The sequence below is a fragment of the Convolutriloba macropyga genome, chromosome 12 (genome assembly GCF_964194025.1).
Source record: "Convolutriloba macropyga chromosome 12, txConMacr16.3, whole genome shotgun sequence".
NCBI lineage: Eukaryota > Metazoa > Xenacoelomorpha > Acoela > Convolutidae > Convolutriloba > Convolutriloba macropyga.
Genome location: NC_134479.1, coordinates 7,905,082 through 7,924,894, shown reverse-complemented (window position 1 = coordinate 7,924,894; position 19,813 = coordinate 7,905,082). Strand labels below are relative to the sequence as shown.

The following is a 19,813-nucleotide window of genomic DNA, read 5'->3' as shown; positions in this document are numbered from 1 at the left end:
TTGAATTGTATTGGAGCGCTATTAGATCTGTTCACACATTTTCATGATTTTTGAAGTCAAATTGGAGTAGTGATTTTGGTCACACGAGTGGTTTTGCGGCCTCAAATTTTCTCGCTCTAATTTTTAAGTAGAGTGTGAAAATGGTGTTTGAACAAAAATTCGCTTTCTCGCTAGTGGTTTTTTATAGCTGCGAAGCTGTAAGCTGAGCGTAGCTATATTGCGGTGCTCTTGGTTTTTTTTGTTTCGTCGTCTGACGCTCTTTTTTCGTTTTACATTTGTTCACACAGCAAAGCTGAAAAAGTCAAATTTTCTGAATGACTTCTTCCTCTCACTAACGGCATTTGCGCGCGTGACGTCATTTCTCACTCGTTTTAGCAAAAGTTTTTAGGTTATTTGCGTGATTAGATTTTGATCATACGTGACCTACATCACTCAATAAAATGACTTTTGCACTTTAAAACTTAAGTTTAATTTGAATTAGTTTCAGGTCAAAGGAACTCATATGTGCAGTAAAGGTCCCTAATAAAAGGCTTCTGCGGAATGAATTTCAACAAGCTTAATTAATTTATCGCTGAATGTTTTTTACCTAGTTTTTTGAGCGGCGTTTTTTCAATTTAGATCAGTATCTGTTTCTATCTCTATTATATGGCACGCAGGTCTATTCTTTCGCAGCTATTCCGGCAATCTGCCGGCTATGTTTGTTCACATGCGGCAATTTCACTTTGATGTTTACTGTTTTTTCGATTTTTTGAATCGGATTTTTTTAAATGGTTTTCCCAATCCTTTCATAGTTCATTCTAGTCCTAATTTTTTGTTTGAACCAAACTTCCATTTCTCGCAAGTGGTTCTTTGTTCACGTGCGGCATTTTGAGTTTGATTTTCTTTTTTTTTTAAATTTTTTTGATCTGATTTTTTAGAAATGATTTTTCCAATTCACTAACAGTCCGTTCTAGGTCTAGTTGTTTGTTTAATCAATGAAAATTCTTTGAATTGTACGTCAGGGCTTGTCCTGCTGTTTTTCAATTCGCTTTACCTCTTGATCACGTTGTTCGTTTTACATAAGTCTTTATTTTCACGCTTTGACTTCTGACTTGCCTCACTCACTTAGCAACTGAATGGATTTTAATTTTTTCACGCATTGAATTACACAATGCACAAATGACCAGAACTTAGAAATCTATGGATTTCATTTTTTTTGTAAGTCGTAATTTAGTTCTTGAAAATCATTTTCCATAACCTTTTCAATTTTTAGCTGCATACAATAGTCGCATCCGGCAATCTTAGCTGTTCGCTGAAGTATGGACATATATAACTTTATTTACATTGAAATGACGAGTAAAATCGTTAAAGTAACGAGCAAGGTTTTTCTTTGTTTTTTGCAAAAGAAGCCTGACATTTTGACAACCAAGTTAGCCTTGTGTGCAGTTTTTGTCGTCAACGTTTTATAAGAAAGTGCTAAGCACCTATTCGACGTATGTTTGATGATATCGTTTTCTCTTTGAAAAACTGGATATTTTGCGCTCGCATCAGCCCCTTCCTGGCTTTTATTTTAATTTCACCTGGTACTGCTCAAACGTATCTGACTTAGCATGAAGATAATACCGGCTAAAGGAGGACAATTTGTGCGATTGATTCCACACAGTCCATGCCACCACGGAGATAGTTGCTATTATTGTCTTAACGTTTGCAGTAAGTTCTTCGCGCTTGAGTCACTTTCGAAGACTGTTTTGTTAGTTTCAAAGAGATGATTATGTTCTAACATAATCTTATTTGCTTCCGGAGCAAATTTTGTGTCAAATTTTTTTGGTTCTTGGCGTATTCCAAGAAAAAAAGATTAATTTTAAATAATAAAGATTATAAAAAGTTGCCGTGAAGATCTGTGATAGAGATGATGAATCCGAAGCTGCAAAGAAAGCATGATTTAATTAAAGGCATCGTGAAGTAAAAAAAAACAGATCCTTCACACTTTTGCAAACCCGGTAACGCTAGCTTTCTAAGCTTAAGTCACTCCAATGTATGATATCGACTATTTTATCCCTGCCCGCTGCAGCTTAGTCGCTTCAATGAATTTCTATAAAAATCTTTGGAGAAAACAGAACTTCTTTTTTACCGGCCTAGCTCTCGGAATAGCACTGAAAATTGCATTGAAAAAGCTTTTATTAGAAAGGAAATGCACCGGTAACTCCTAGTGCTTTAGCTACAGCACTGGCATAAAATTTCTCAAGTCCTCTGGCATAAAAACTCAACTGTCAACTCTCAATGTCTCTAATTAGTTAGACCCGCAGAAGCACAGCAGAGTCAAGAGGGATTGAATGTTTTTGTGATATGGTCTCCTTTATTTGTGGATTATTTATTGGTGAATCTATGGTGCGCTTAGTTGATTTTTTTTTATCAAAATGACTTTTAGAGCTTCATTATTTTGTATCCCGTTTGATCGTAATTGTACCTTTAAATTGGCTAACTTCGTGCGTCAATATTTTAATGCCTTTTACTGCTTACTTCTAATCAAAATCAGAATATCGCGGAGCAGAAAAGCTTATGCTCTTACGAATCAATATCTCATTTGTTTATTTTTGTTTTGTTCCCAAGTTTTCTGAAGTATTGTTTATTTAGCTGAATGTGGAAATTTGTGTTATTAACCGGGAAAAATTGATTTCCAACCTTACCTCAATGAAATTAATTTCCTAAGGAAAAAAACATATAACTGACTTCTGCTCGTAATCCCTATATGTTTTTAATTGCTCTCAAACGAAGTTTTTAGCAGGTATATTAGTCCTGTTGATCTTTTTTATGCGATTTTTTGCTTGACCGATTTTTCGTCTGACCCATTTGACTCGTCGTCCTCAGAAAGGGGATAAACAGGTAGCGCTCGGGGTGCGTTAAGTGGCCGAGCAGCTCTCTGAGAGCATAACGCCTTACTAGTCTCTAAATATGCGTGCGATTCACCGAAACTGTTTCGAGAAGACAATTTCAAGTTGTGAAGGTCGGTTCGTAGTCTTGAAACTTTGACCCCCTCAGTCAAATCCCCTCCCGCCAAACCACGACCACCCTCCTCCAACCCGGCGATTTTGACCCCCTCTCGTCCAGCTCTCCCATATCTCTAACCCTCATCGCTTGACCCCCCGCGCTCACACCCACCTGATTCATCCCTAAGCCCCAGCTGGCTACTACCAAAGACCACCGCTCGCCATTTATTTGAGAGCAATTAGTCCAACGTTAGTCAGTTATGTTCACGTATCGTGCGAAAAGGCTGAACTGATCTTCCAATGCTTTAAACTTTCGTCATTCCTCAGCATTGAAAGCCAAAGAATTTTGCGCCGCATATCCGCTTCAAATTTTGTTCATTCTGATGCGGGATTATTGTGTCGGCAAATAGAAGAATTCATGAACTGCAGTTTGTCGTGTACTATTGATGCACTCAAGAAGAACAGAGTTCGAGATGTCTGCGTCATTCAAAAAAATTGCCAAAAGATGACGCTGTCAAATATTCGACAGTAGCTGATATCATTGTTGTTGGATCTAGAGTTGCTCGAAGACATTTGAATAGAATTTGTGACGGTATTTTGAAAGAGGTAGTAATTAAGTGTGCGAATCAGGGATAGACTTCGGGGTACTGCAGGATTAAATACAATTTGCTTCAAATGCATTTAATCGTTTATTGTAATTGCACAGATCTTAAGGCTGTTTTTGACTTGGGTTGCTAAACTGAATGGTCGTTCTGGCTGTGCAGTTTTACGACTTGGTCATTTCCTGAAAACAGCTGAGTCTACCTGTGCTAAATTGAAACGTGTACAGTATTCTTGTACTTCTTGTTTTGGAAGTATTAATGTTGTATCACACAGTTGGTTTTATATTTCAAAAAATCTTTTGGCGCTGGTTGTTATTATTGAAGTCATTGGTTAAACTATTAATTGGCAACAAAATTATCAAGTCGAGAGCTCAAGCTTTGATATTTGAGTTACAATGGTATATCAGAAAGAGGAAGGTCTAGGTAAAAAAAAAGGGGATTGTGGCCCGTGAAGCACGTCCAAATAAACACGTATCAAGCTTTTAGACACTAAATACCCTTTGAGTACAATTCATCAGCTTGATCGATTTTTCGTCAGACGCTTTTAACTTTTCATTCTCAAAAAAAGAATAAACAGGTAAAGCTCGGAGGTCATTTAGTCACTGAGCAGTTCGCTTAGAGCTCTACCAGTCTCTAAGTGTGCAGTTAACCGAAGCTGCTGAGAAGACATAAAATCATAATGCAAGAGCTCACGTTCAAACCCCCTCCAAAAGCTCCTAATGGGCCCCCTACTGCTACCCTCCTTGTGGCCATGCTGGTTATTACCGAAGTCAACCGCTCGCCTGTCGTTCGAGAGCAATTCGCCCGACGTTGGTTGGTTATGCTTTAAAGCTCTGATTCCCCTTATAAAATGTTTTTAGTTTTTGAGGCATAGATTTCGTGTAAAAACTGGAAGAGCAAGTTGAGTTTTTCAACTCGTATGGGGCCTTGTAATGAGTCAGTATTTGTGTTTATTCATTGTATCTTTTTTGTTGAGAAAAACAAACTTAACCTCTGACACTTTAGCTCTCCGTGTGATTGACATTTTTTTCAAAATAAACAATGAAATTTAATTCTTGCCAGCCGCAAAATTAAATATTTTTAAATGGTATAATATTGTATTGTAATTTGTTTCTTAAGCATTTAGTTCTCTTAACTTGCACCCAAATTACAGCCATGTTGCTACGTTTCTTCGGACAGAATCAAGCCTCTAATAAATAGTACACGAGCTTTCTCTTTATTAGAAATATAGCAAAATACTTGGTACTAATTGTTGAAGAGTTTTTTTTTACATATACATCTGTATAACGTCAGCAAATTATGCCAAAACTGAACATGATTTAGCTTCTGAATATTTGGCGATCTAATATGATTCAATCTCATCGTATTTTTGCAAAATGTTGATTGCAGAATGGGCAGTTGCATTTTGTGGAAATCAACATAGTGAGTATGTCAATCGTAGTACGATTGCTGAACTTTTATCTGAGTGTAAAATCGCTTAGAAATTTCAGGCAAAATTGGATGAACTAATCGAGGGCTTTTCTATCACTATTCTGGTAAGAGTTATGCTCAGAAGAGACGCGAAAGAAAACTGAGCTGCAAGATTTATCATCATAGGATGAGCATTGAGAGAATAAATTCAGCATGTCTGAACAAGTCTCCGACATAGATGAACACATTAGGTCAATCAGGTTGTCATATAACTTTATGGTGCAAGGTCAAGACTTCATGACTGAAGGATAATAACTTAGTACATAACGTCTGATTATGCACCACACATTTCTAAGACTATTTAATTTGACTATTCTGGCGAAATAAATTGTTTTTTGAGCTTTAATCCTTTTTATTACTGTGCACTGATTTTATTGGCATGATTGAATGGCAGATTTTGTTGTCATTAAATTATGGCCTTTGTTGAAATTATTAATTTTTCTGGTTTAGCATTATTTAGATGGAAAGAGCCTAATCATCTGTCAATGCAAGTGTGCGAGATTTGTAAATTGTTAATAGTTTACTGAAATGGCATATGAAGTTCGAAAGTTGAAATAACCGTAGACAGGACAAACTTTCATAGTAGTTATATTTGTTTTGCCTTGATAATTGTTAATGTTTCATTTTCGAAAACGGGATAAACAGGTAAATCCCGGAGGTCATGTAGTCACTGAGCAGTTTTCTTAGAGCTCTACTGGTCTCTAAGTGTACAATTCCTCGAAGCAGCTGAGAAGACAGAAAGTCATGATGCAAGAGCAATTTTATAGTGGTTTGTAGCTCCCTTTGTATTGGTTTGGAGCTAATGAGCCCCAAACTGCTACCCTCCCTATACCCAAACGGTTTATTTCCGGAGCCAGCCGGTCGTTCGAGAGAAATTCTTACGACGTTAGTCTGTTATGATTCACAGTTCTGATTTCCCTTTTAAGATATTTTTTCGAGACAGATTTCATGTAGTGTTTATTCATTGAATGCTTTTTTGTTGAAAGAGCAAACTGAACTTCTAAACCTATTAAGCTCTCCATCAGATTGACATTGTTTTCAATATAAACAATGAAATGTAACTCTTTTAAGCCGCAAAACTAAATTTTGATAGGATAAATTGGAAATGTAGTTTTTTCTTAACCATTTAGTTCTCTCAACTTGCACCCAAACTGCAGCCAACATATTGCTGCTTTTTTCGGATAGAATCAAGCCTCTATCAAATAGTACACATGCTTTGTTTAGAAATATGGCAAAATACTTGGTGCTAATTGAAAAAGAGGTTTACGTATACATCTCTATAACGTCAGCAAATTATGCCAAAACTGAACATGATTTAGCTTCCGATTATTTGGCTATCGAACATGATGCAATCTAATCGGTTTTTGCAAAATGGTGATTGCAGAATGGGCAAACAGTAGCATTTTGTGGAACTCAGCATAGTGAGTATGTCAACCTTAGTACGAATGCTTGGCTTTTATCGGAGTGTGGAATTGCTTCGCAATATAGACAAAATTGAAAGTTAGCCTTAGGAATTAATCGAGGGCTTTTCCTTCGCTATTATGATGATAGAATGTTTGGTATGGATCTGTGAGAATTATGCTCAAGAGATGAGAAAGAAAGAACTGAATTTGAAGAAGTATCATCCCATGATGGATATTCAGAGAATAAATACAGGATGTATGAACAAGTCTCCGAAATAGGTGAACACATTAGGTCAATCATATGAATTTATGGTGCAAGGCAAGTATGACTGAAGGATAATAACTCAGTACATAAAGTCTAATTATGTACCGCACATTTCTAAGACAATTTAATCTTAGTATTCTGGTTAAATAATTAATTTTTTGAGCTTTTATCTTTTTTATTACTGAGCGTTGATTTTTGTGGCATGATTGAATGGCAAATATTATGGTCATTAAATAATGGCCTTTGTTGAAATGATTTTTTCTGGCTTAGCATTAATTAGATGGAGAGAGCCTAGGCATCTTTCAATGCTCGTCTGTGAGGTTTGCAAATTGTTAATAGTTTGTCGAAATGGCATATGAAATTCGAAAATTGACATAACCATAGACAGGACAAAAACATTCATACCAGTTGAATTTGTTTTGCCTTGATATCTTAGTTAATAGTTGAGAAAGTGGGTCTGTTTTTTATGAACCACATAATGAACCTCATAATTGCTCTCAAACTAAATCCTGTATCGATTATTCTGACCGTCAAAAGTACGTTAGCTCCCACTATTTTTACTAAGAAAAAATATAATTTTTGTCTCAATATCAGCTTAATTTGTAATCAAATTTTGAGAACAATTTTTGGCACCATTGATCCTCTACGCTAGATGTTTTAACTGCTTATTAAATTCAGTAACGGCTACCGGCTACTCACAAGATACACCAAAGAAAATATAACGAACTTCATCCAATTTTCGCTTTTAAGAACAGTTGTATCTGAATCTGATGTGAAAAAACTATGATTTCGTGACTTTCTTTTTACTGTGAAATTTGGATGAAGTTCTTTATTTTTACATTGGGTTTCTGGTGAGTTATCGTACGAATCATCCGAATTTCATGGATAGGCAAGACCGCTGGCGTAAGGGCTCAACAGTGTAAAAATTGACAAAAGTAAACGCACAAATTTGGATTTTTATAAGCTAAATTGTCTGGCTTTGATATCCATTTTGGACTTAATTTTGGCTGTTTCGTTTGATTTTTATATCAGTTTAATCAGTCAGAGTGAAGAAAAAGTAGCAAGTCTACTGACTGAGAAAATCAAGATAGCAGTTGACCGGTTTTCCGTTAACAGCAGTAAATTGAGTTCCACTTAAAATTGGTTCACTTGATCATGTTTACACTATTTCGGGCAAGATTTTGCTCAATTATTTGTAATTATCAGGGTGAAAAAGTTTCACGTGTGACTAAATTTACAGCTTTATACCGAAGACTGCCAAATTTCTATCTTAATTTTCTTTAAGTATACTTGCCAGTTTTTGTGAAACGATCTATTAAACTTCTGATTATTACTGGTTGATTGATTAAAAAAAATAGAACGGCTAAAGTTTTATTGTCAAAGTTGACGTATTGCATGATTGCAATTTGTGCGTTATCTTTTGTCAACGAGTATTTTTGTCCTTGCGATCTTTTTACAATCCAATAATTGGATTGTATTGGTGCTCTGTCTTTTTTTTTGTTATCTAGATGTTAAAAGATATTTTCACACCTTTTTCATGACTTTGAGCTTTCAAAACGGGAGAAACAGGTAAAGCGCAGCAGGCATCAAGTTTCATTAGTGGCCCTTAGCCGCGTTTAGTAGTCATTCATGTGCTTAGAATGGTGAAGCTACTGGGAAGGCCGTAATTCAATGTTCAAAGGTCATTTTTAATAGCCGCACAGCGATAACTGGGGCTATTATTGGCCTTCTCTTGGTTTTTTTAAATTTCGTTGTCAAGATTTTTTTTACGACCATATGACGTCACAACCACTTCAAATCTGCTTTTTGTTGATTCGTTCAGGAAATTTCAACCGAAATGCGTGTGTGATGTTATGTTTTGCTCTTAGCGGAGCGGGTTTTTTGTTCATTCACGTGATTAAATTTGAATCATGTGACTTACCTCACTCACCCTCAAAAGTGACTTCCTGGCTTTGAAATTGACTTTTGTTTACTTTAATTCAAAGAGATATGGTCTAGTGAATGTGTCACTCTAAATGAAAGTTATAGATTAAACCTTTGTCATTTTTCCGAATTTTTTGTTAGAGCAGTCTGAAGTTGAGGTTTGTGAATTTTGACAAAATTCTTTTGCAAGACACAATTAGTTTTTATGACCATTTTAAGAGCTATATGCTATGGTACTCCAAACATAAACACAAAAATATATACTAATTTATACAATTTTATACAAGTTTTTTTTTTTAAATTTTCTGTCATTTTTTGATTTTTTCAGCCCTAGGTGTCAAGGAACCGCCTCTAGAGTTTGGTGACTCCTCTTCAGCATTTAAAATCACGAACTATACCATTTTTTTTATAGAACTTGTCATTTTCTTCAAGTTTTTTGTCATTTTTTTTACGTTTTTCCTGCCTGAAGGGCCAAAGAATCTCCTCTAGGGTTTGATATTAGGTTACTGCATAGTTTTTGGTAGCAATGAAATGGATTTCATTTTTGATATCACGAATATTAGCAGTTGATTTTATAATACTTGATTTTTTTTCAAGTTTTTGAAATTTTATGATTCTTTGAGTTCTTCCGGCGACATGGGCACAGAAACGTCCTGTTTGATAATGAGCTAATGCAAAGTTGCTAAAGTTAATGGATTGTTTATCATTATTTTAAGAACACGAATATTAGAATTTTTTTATTTTCAACTTTGATTTTTGAATTTTGACTTTGATTTTTGATTTTGAGTTCACAACTTTTCTAAAAACTATTATCATGTTCCAAATTTATCGACCTTTATCAGCAGGTGAAACTATTTAAGGCTTGACATAGGGATACTGGATAGTCTCTGGAGACAATAAAGTTGTTTTAAAGATATTAATATCTAGAGTTTAAGAAAGATTTTGTTGAAATTTGCAATTGTTTTTAAATTTTTTGAATTTATTTTTCGTTTTTGAGTTTAACGATTTTTTTTGGCCAACAAAAGTTTTCTAAGTCTTGCAGATGGTTTACTTGACAGAACTCCAGAGAAAAAAATGGTTTAAACATTTGTTTGCGAAATTTGGGAACTTTCTCTAACTTTTGCGTTTTGTCTCTGAAGCATTTGTCTCTTGAGTTTGAATAAATCTCTTTCAAGGCTTGTGCGTGAGTTAATGAGTATATTGATTTGTATAATTTTTGGCTTTCAGGGTAAAAGCTTCGAGAGTTTTAGCAATGATTATTTTGTTTAGTTTGTTTGATTATTTTAGTTTCTCAGTTTTTGAGATTGTCTTCTTGGCTGGGATTGTTCAATTGATCTGCTTGTCAGGTACATTCTGAGTTTTTTCATTCAATTCTTTGGATTGTATTTCAGGACTTGTCCTGCTATGTTATTGTGTTTTTGTCCTGTCGACTTTTCGTCTGACCATTTGAATTTTCGTATTCGAGAACGGGATAAACATTTAGCCGCATTTATGGATGGTGTGACGCAGTCCCAATTTGCCCGACGTAGCCGTTTATGTTTTTTTCATCTCTGGAAATCCACGCTGCAAGATGTAATAATGATCATGTAAACCTAATAGGGCGAGGGGCTAGCCAATACAATTTTTACATGCTACAAAAGAGGACTGTTTTAATTGGGCGCGTCAAATATTGTACTAAAGTTCTTGTTTTGAATTCTATTCGGTAGGGGTGGAATAGCACAAATCAGTTAAATGTAGTCAATTTCGACCGTCGATATAGGTCCCGTCCCGTTGCTATTATTTGAAAACGTGTGCGAGGAAAGTTACGAAAAAGAGATTTTAAGATATTTGAATGAATGGCGAAGATCTGTGCTTTGGAACCGAGCATGACGCTGCCAAAATTCTTATCAGTTCTGGAAACTGATCCAAAGGAGAAGCAGTCCAAAGATGGTCGAAAGTCAAAAAAAGGTGATGTCAAAGGTAAGGATGAAAAAAACAAAGTGGTAGAATCAACAATGTCATTGTCGTCAACAATACTTATGTGATACTTATGATGAAAGTCTCTGCCATGAACAGCTTTATAAGACAGTAAATTTCAATCTCTGGAAAACCATAGATGCCATAGGGTAGTACATGGGAAACAAAACATTCTTTGGCTTTTTTAATAGACCCCCTCATCTCAGCAGGCTACTATTGCGCTCCTATTTTAACAACTTAAAAAATTTGAACTGTATTGGGATGCTGTCTTTTTAACGACTCGAAAAGGAGTTCTACAGAAGTTCTTTTTTAAATAAATTTTATTAGATTGAATTTTGTAGCAGGAAATGAAACACGTGAAAAAATTTTTTGGTTTCACGCGTGAGTGGTTTGGTTGCTGACGAAAATTGAAGAGCAGAGCGGAAAGAGCAATTTTTCATACCGGTTTTAGAGAGAGCGAGACATTAAGAGGTGTGAAAAGAAATTTTAAGCGTGCGATTTTGTTCACATGCGGGTTTTTATGAGGAGGTTTGATTCTGTTTTTAATTTTTGGTTTGCTTTGATGGATTTGAAAGTTTTGGTTGGTAGTGTGTGTCTTATGCTAAATTTGAGGTTTTTCAGATAGTTGATTTTTAGGTGTTTTCAATCAGTTTTTCGTTTCTAGTTTTGTTCAGAAGCTAATTTATAGTTTTGAATATAGCTGAAACTGCACACCGAATTAGAACACTTTTTAAAACTTAGTAAAAAATTCTGTCAAATTCTATTTCTTCTGTTTTCTGCTTCAATCCCGATGTGCGTCAACGGCCGCTTTTTTCCGGCAATTTTTTGTTACGTTTTACGACCGATGAGGCTGTATGGTCTTCTTCCGTTTTTCAATGGTTGCAGTATCAGGAAATATGTGAAAGTTAATGCTGCATGTGAACAGAAAGCGTTGAAGGTCAAGATGGTGAACGATCATAGAAGAGTGAGAATGATGTTTTATGGAGTAATGAAAGATATTTTTTGTGCGCCAAAGTTTTTTTGATTACGAGCGCTGTTGCTAGTAATTTTTACCTGCAGTCAAACGTTTTCGATCAAGGAGGTTTATCGTAAATTTTGGTTGGAGGCGGTTTGACCATTTAGGACGTTTTACCAGATTTTAGGTACAATTTGGAGTTTTTGTGTCTTTGGAGGCTTTCAAGCAGTGTTTTTTCACGGTGACCTTTTTTGATTTCTCTTGATTTGATGAAGTTCTTGCAATTAGATTTGTCCTGATCGTTTTTATGCAATTTTTTTTGCTTGATCGAATTTTTGTCTGACGCATTTGACTTGTCCTCAACGGGTAGAGCACGGAGTGCATTAAGTCACTGAGCACCTCTTCAATTTCTAATAGTCTCTCAGTGTACAATTCAGTGAAGCTTCTGAGAAGACAAAATAATTTTTACATGCGCAGTCAGAATAAGTTTTACATGCCCGTTAGTCTTTTTGGACCCATACGCAGTTTTTTACATATGCAGACTGGACCCACTTATTACTCCCTCCCCATTCCACACCTATCTGCACCCCACCCCCACCGGCTCAAACTTCCCTTCACGCGTAACTAACTTCACTAAAAATGACTTTACAATCTTTAAACCAAGTTTAATTGAGGACATACGCCTGGTCTAATTGAATAAGAGTGCAGCTAGAATAACTTTCTTGCAATTTGAAATCTTCGTTCTCGCCGTGTGATGTAATGATGTAATTGTTTTTTGCTAGATATATCAGTTCTTGTTTCATATAAGACTTGTAATTTGGCTAAAAGTGATAGCAAATTTATTTAAGCTTTGGTTCGTTTTTGGAATTATTTCCTACATTGATTCACTGAAGCACTTTTTGGACTTCTTTGTCTGAAAAAACTATTTTTGTTTTTTGGACAAATTTAGCCCACAGTTCTCAACATCGCAAACTAAATATTTCATACTGCCCGAATAAAAAAACAATCTAGCTTGTATTTAAATGAATGAGTAACTACACCTTATGGACTACTGGTTAAGAATTACAAAGAACCAACAAGAATCTCCAATGATTCAAAAACTCAAACATTAATTGAATATCTCATATGTGGAGCCAGCTTATTTGAAAAAGTTTTAACTTGTGATAATAACCTAAAAAGTGAACATTTTGGTGTTGTAGGAATTTTTAACTATGCAAAAACAAAACAACTCCGATTAATTAAATATATTCTTGACAAGAGCAACTATAAAAAATCATGCTACGAGACAGCTATAATTGGTCACTTTTATATAACAAAAATTTGAACCCATCTCAAATGGTTGACGTTTTTGATTATTTGCTTGCGCAAGTACTAAATCACCATGCGCCTCTAAAAAAATATTTCATACGAAACAATAAAAATAATCTCTAACTGGCTGATATACGGCTAACTAGAAAAGCTAAGTTTCTTAAAATTTCCAATGATAAATTTTTAAATGACGAAAACTACAAAACTTTTTTTAAACGAAAGCAAGATGTTTTTAAAACAAATGATTTCAACAAATTTTACGCAGATCTCACTGAAGCTACGGGAGCGGAAAGACAAAATTGGCAACTGATAAATGTGATACGGAATCAGAGAAAAACGCAAACTGAAATTAAATGTTTGAGAAACGTTTTCGGAGACTACATACCGAGAAAATAAAAATGGCAAACCTTCTTAATTTTTGATTATCTCAACTTGGCCAATACAAAGGAACAAAAGTTTTCAGAGGCCTTTGAGAGAAACACCACACTTCAAAACGAACATTTAGTGGCCGCTTTGTCGCAGACAAGGAATGCCACGTCGCGTTACGTCATCTCAAGGTAAGTAAACCACAAGGCTCTTCATCAATACCAGCACGGCCACTTAAAGATGCAGCGTCTGAAGTTGCTCCAAATCTGTCATAATAAATCAATTTATCAAAGAACTAATATTTGGTAAAGTCTTCGAAAAAAGCCATTGTAACACCACTTTTCAAAAAGGAGACAGAGGATCCAGACAACGATAGACCAATTTCACTCACATCATGCGTATCAAAGTGAAAAGCTCATCACCAAAACGCAATCACGTACTGTACTGAGTTTAAACGCCCAGAAACTGATAAAGGTAGATATCTGCTGCCCTGCTGGATTTTCGAAAGGCTTTTGACTCCATACACCACAAAATCCTTGATGAGAAATTAGATATTATAGGTTTCCATAAATCGTCTAGGCTCTAAATCAAAAATTTTCTGTCTCATCGCCAGCCACAATTAACAATACAAATCATTCTATCAGATCCAGTTGAACTCACAAAAGGAGTTCCTCGAGGAACGTCCGTGGCCCACTGCTGTTCATTTGATACTTAAATGACATAACTACCTTGACAACGAAACAGAACTTGTTCAATATGCAGATGACCAATTGTTCTCACATCTAATACCTCAATCGAAGATGCCAAAATAATTTTAGAAAGGGAAACACAAAAATTAAATACCTTTTTCCAATTAAATGAATTAAGCCTCAATGCCTCTAAAACAGAATTATAGTCTTTAGCCAAAAACGAACTACCAATGCACATATGATTGTTGACCATGTAGTCATTCATGAAAATGAGGCATTCAAATACTTTGGCGTCCACATTTATAGATTATTAACTTTCCAAGAAGAAACAAAACACATACAAAAAAATGGCTATGTGTATTAAGACTATTTATAGAATAAGGAGAACCATTCCAGACATTATGAAAAAATTCTCATTCCCGACGCATTAGTTTTGAGGCTCATTCATTATTCAGCAACTATCATTCAGTCTCTCAACCAAAATCTGATTCTAACACCTGATTCTAACCTAAATTGGGCAGTTAAAGTTAGCATCTTTAGAAAAAAATTCGATTCATCCAGAGATCTGAAATTAAACTTAACATCCGACCTATGCATTTTTTTTGAAATTAAAGGGAATAAATTACTTTTGGAAGATTAAAACCAACCAATTGCCTGCATTTGATAAAAGCAGGGGCCGTGATCATAAAATCTGAAAAAAAACAACAAAAATGAATGAACTGGACTCGAGCTCTTGGGCTTTAATTTCAAAAGCTCTGAACTGGAAATTTTGTTCGTTAGAAAAGCTTTACAGGACTGGAGTTCTTTACCTTGTCACTTAAGAAAAACGATAAAAAATTCAAAAAAAAAAACAAATATTCATTTATATTTTTGAAGAATTTGAAAGAGACTCTTGCATGCATTCGTCAGATTGTTTATCTTGGAAACATGTAACAGGTAAGGTTTAAAAACTGACTTTTCTTGGGTTCCAATATGAATAAATAAACTTTTTTCAGTAATGACATTGCTATTATTTTTATTATTAATACTTTTGCACTGGCATTTTGTTTTGTGTAATCTACTCATTTGTTTTTGCACAGAAATAATGGATTGAATTCATTGTCCCTTTTTTAACGTTGGTAAATAACATTTGAGTACGTTTAGGTTGTAATGTGCATTGTAAGTTAATGAGCTCTGATCCTTTTTAAATGTGAAAAGTCACTTTGAGAAGTTGGAACCTTTACCTAACAGTTGCCCATCACTACCCACATCTAAGTACAACAGTTATGGCTAAAACTGCAAAATTGTAGCGGTTTTCTCTCAAGGAAATGTTTTCTCACCAGACCCTTTCAGCTATTTTTCATGTTTAAGGAAGGCGAAAGAAAGAACCAACTGTTCATGCAAAAGCTATCTCATTCTGCGAAAAGCTTACAGAGGACGAGCAACTATCTCTACAAGAAGATGTCATTGACAGAGCTCTTCAGGGTAATATGAAATTGTTGCTTCGTCTTTTGAAGTGCCTCATTTTTGATCAAACAAGAATTCGAATGTTCTTGTTAGAATTGATACAGCGAGCGTTTACGGACGACTCTGAAGAACGTCAAGTTCTGAGCGACGTTCACGAGTTTTTCTCAACTGAAATTGTGTATTGCCCAGATGCGCCGTGTTCCGTAATGGTCGAGTTACTTAACTACATTTTGGACCTTCTTTGCAACCCGGCGGAAGATATCGAAAATTATTCGGCAATTGGATTGATAAAACCAATTTTGGAGCGAATTTCAAGTGAAAAAAAGGACGGTTATGTAAAGCTGTTTAATAAAAGTATGCATCCTTCTGTAACTGTGATCACAGTGGTCAAATACCTGATGACAGAAAGCGAGTGGAATGTGAAGATGTTTCTGGGAGACGTGATCAAATTAGTTGATCGGATTAATTTCCCGCTTCCGCCGCCATCTAAGGCAGGGCTCTGATTTGAATAAGATTTTTTTAAATGCATATATTTTGAATTCATTCTTTAATGAATGAAAGATTAATCAAAGACTTTTTAGGAAGAAAACCGGAAAAAAAGGCAGATGAAAATATACAGAAACGCTAGAAACATTCGTAATAATCATGACATTCGATAATTAAAAGCAGTAAAAAATGCAATTATAGGGCGTAAATTAAAAGCCCCGTTTTCATGTGCAAAAATAAATTCTTTTTTTGTAAAGTCTCGGTATCTTATTTAAGAAGAATTTAATGGGGGGGGGGGGACTTGTTAAGTAAACCAGTAATGGAAATTATTACACCAATCAACTTTTGAACATTGGTGTTTTAATCAATAGGAACCCCAAAGCAGCCAATATTCACCCAGTGTTGTGGATGGGTGTTTTGTAATTTAAGTTTTTTTAAAACAAATTGTTTAAATTAGAGCCTTGTCTTGAAAACAGGACATGAATGCACAATGGATCAGAAGTATGTGTGCCAAAATGGAATTGTTGCTTGTGGATGATCCAGTGCAGATTCCAAACATACTGGAACTGCTCTGTGGATTTTGCGCTAAGAGGAATGCGTATGACCTGCTGTTTGTGGAGGTTGACCGACTTATGCGTGCTAGTCAAAAGTAAGTTATATTTTAGCCCTAATAAAAATCAGATCAGAAAAGTTCAGTCTAAGTTCAACTAATTTTTTTATTTGACTGATAAAATTTCCATTTTCAGAAAAAAAAAAGATCTATTCTTTTTCGGCCCCTGGTGTTTTTTATGCCCCCAATTACAAATTATGTGTAAATATATAGCACATTACGATGTACAACATTAGCAAGTGTGCCTGGGGGCGTAAAAGATATATGTCCACTGAGCTAGGGGTCCCAAAACGTAGAACAAATGTAAGACCTCAGTAATGATGTTGAAAGAATTCGCGCCTTGATTACCATGACCTAGGGGGTCCATAGAACAACTAATAGAGCTGAGTAGTGATGTTGAAAACTTCCCGCTTTAATTTACTTAACAAAAAAAACAATGATCTCGGTTTTAAGCAACTGTCATCGCAATGTTGATCTTTTTCCTGAAATTGCGGGAGGGTTGTTAAAAAACGTAACGATATTAACAAGGAAACTTTTGAGAAACTAGGGAAAATGTTAAATATGGGTTCAGTGAAACCTGCGCACATTCGGAGGCGCTCTCGTAAAAAGCTCTCGTAAATAGGCTCAGAAAGTTCTAATTGCTACCGAGCATATTGCACTTTTAAAGGTATAATGATCAACTTAAAAGAAGTAACGGTGTGATGTTTTTACTACACAGGGTCTTGAACGCTTAGCTGAGATATGATTCTCCTATAGATAACAAAAACCTGTAAAAACACCTGGAATAAATTGTTGTATTAGCGTATAGTCCGCAAAAACGTTTATCTGTTCTTTTTCTCGAATCACTGAACTTCTCCTTCTCCCTTGACAAAACTTAAAATTAGGAAAACAACATATTGAAAGTATTTTACTTATATATTTCCACTTGTTTTCTTCCTAATAAAGTGAAAAATTCAGTACTTTTTTTTGTAAACTTTCTTGGTGAGCAAGAAATACGTATTATCGTTCGGTCCTTAAATCTTAATAATCCTCTCATACCAGCAAAAATTTTCGTAGGCATGAATAATATGGAGCAAAATTTTTACTTCTCACAATTCTTGCAAATAGTTAAATAATCGATAAAGAATTTTTTCCCGGTGGTTCGTTACTCATGTATTCAAAAAGAGGAAACTGATATCAAGAATTTCCGCGCAAAATTCAGTTGCAGGTGCGCTGTTCAAGGTCTTGTGAAAATTGATCCTAAGTTTTCCAAATTATATCACCAAATCCATTCAACATGTTATCACAAAAGCCATGTTGTTTCAAAATTTTTTATTCAACCCAAGGTGCTCTTACTGGTTTCACTGGTGGTATTAGTATGTCGTCTATTTAAGAAACAGAGGTATGTCCAACTACAAAACTATGATTTCCACATCAATATACATGTTTTTGTGGCTTTGAACCGGTGATCTGCTGGTATATTTTTTAAATTACTAAATGACGAACTTCAAAAAAATTTTCAACACAGGATATTCGCTAAAAGCTAATTCAAGACTAGATTTTATGGGCTGCTGATTGAGTTCCGTTATCAGTTTTTTATTCAAACTTTGACATTTTACTTCTTTTTGAGATTGTAAACAGGGTACAATTTCATTTTTGTTTGAGCCAGTTTTAGTTGAACCAGTGGCCAAAAGCTGCTGACTTCATGAAAATGTTGATGATCCTCGTTGTTTCTTTTGATGTTCCAGAGCAGATCCAGTAAGAGAAATGCGTATGACCTGCTGTTTGCGGAGGTTGACTGAATTATAGCGTATGTGATGTTTTAGCCTTTGAAAAGGAATGGGTCAGAAAAGATCAGCGGAGATTTAACTAATTTTATATTTTTCTTTGACTGGTAAAATTTAACCCCAGAGTTATAAATTTCATTTTACTTCTTCATCAAAAGGATCTATTCTGTTTTGGCGCTCTGTTTTTTGCCCCCAGTTTACAAATTTTGTAAGTATACAGCGGGTTACCAAGTACAAAATTAGAACGTGTGCCTGGGGGCGTGAAAGATATGTCCCCTAAGCTAGGATTTCCAAAACGTAGAACAACTGATAGAGCTCATTAAGCATGTCGAATTAGATCTGACCTTGTTTACTGTGAAACAGGGGTCAATAGAACAACTAATAGAGCTCATTAATGTTATTGGAAAGATTCCTGCTTTAATTATATTGACCAAAAACAATGATCTCGGTTTTAAGAAACCCTCATCGCAACGTTGAATTTTTTCACCTGAAACTGCAGGAAGGTTGTTAAAAAACAACAATTTTAGAAATTTTTTGAAAAACTAGGGGAAATGTTTTATACGGGTCCAGTGAAACCTGCGTACTTTCTGAGAAAATAAAAGCCCTCGTAAATGAACTCGAAAAATTCAACTTGCTAACGAGCAGATCGCACTTTCAAAAGTAATGATCAACTTATCAGAAGTGACGGTCCTGAATCATCACCTGAGATTTGACTTTTCTATGGATAGCAAAAAAATGGAATAAATTGCTGTACTAGCGTATAGTATATGAAAACGTTTTGCAGTGTTTTTCTCGAATCACTGAACTTCTCCATTGACAAAACTGAACGTGAGAAAAACAAATTTCTTACTTATATTTCAAGTTTTTTCATAGTAAAAACAAGTTTTTTACTTATATTTCCACCTGTTTTCTTACTAATAAATTGAAAAATACAATACTTCTGAATTATGTTGGTGAGCAACAAATACATAATGTCGTTCGTTCCTTTAATCTAATTAAAGCTCACATTTCAGCAAAGTCTTCGTAGGCATGGAAGTGTGTAAACAAAATTTCCATTTACCACAATGCTTATAAATGTTTCGTTACTAATGTATTCACAAAAGAGGAAACTGATGGTAAGAATTACCGGCGAGAGTCCTTTACAGTTGCGCTCTTGAAGGTTGGATCCGGATTTTTTAAAATGATATCACCAAAGGCATATAACACATTATCACCAAAGCCATAAAGTTTCCGAAGTTCTTATTCAACCCAATGTGTTCTCTTTTGTTTCAGTCAAGTTTTACTTTCTAAAAGTTGTGAAAATGAATGTTTCAAATGCACTACTCGATTTCCAAGGCTTTTTACGCAGTTGCACATGAAAACGTATTTGATGAGATAAAGGCACTCAGATCAAGCTTTTACGAAGTTTACATTTCAGGAATTGCTCGTAAATGTTTAATTGCGCTGAATTGACTTCTATCAAGGTGTTCCTCAAGGATTTTGTGCAATACGCAGATTCTAGAATCTAGTCTTGTCTAGCAGATGTAGCAGAATATTTTGATGTAAACAACCTCAATCTTTTTTTGAACAGATCAGACTCCATCATTTTTGCCATTAGGTGAA

The 19,813-nt window shown here is 35.1% G+C and overlaps 1 protein-coding gene across 1 annotated transcript in view; it reads left to right on the top strand.

Moving 5' to 3' along the window:
* Positions 1–10,447: 10,447 nt before the first annotated feature.
* LOC142351062 (uncharacterized) overlaps positions 10,448–19,813 on the top strand; it is a 161,382-nt gene continuing 152,016 nt past the window's right edge. Inside the window, exons 1-3 of the mRNA XM_075403140.1 lie at positions 10,448–10,588; positions 15,254–15,840; positions 16,312–16,484. Coding sequence (XP_075259255.1) covers positions 10,465–10,588; positions 15,254–15,840; positions 16,312–16,484 — 884 coding nt within the window. The 5' untranslated portion in view covers positions 10,448–10,464. The remainder of the gene's footprint in view (positions 10,589–15,253; positions 15,841–16,311; positions 16,485–19,813) is intronic.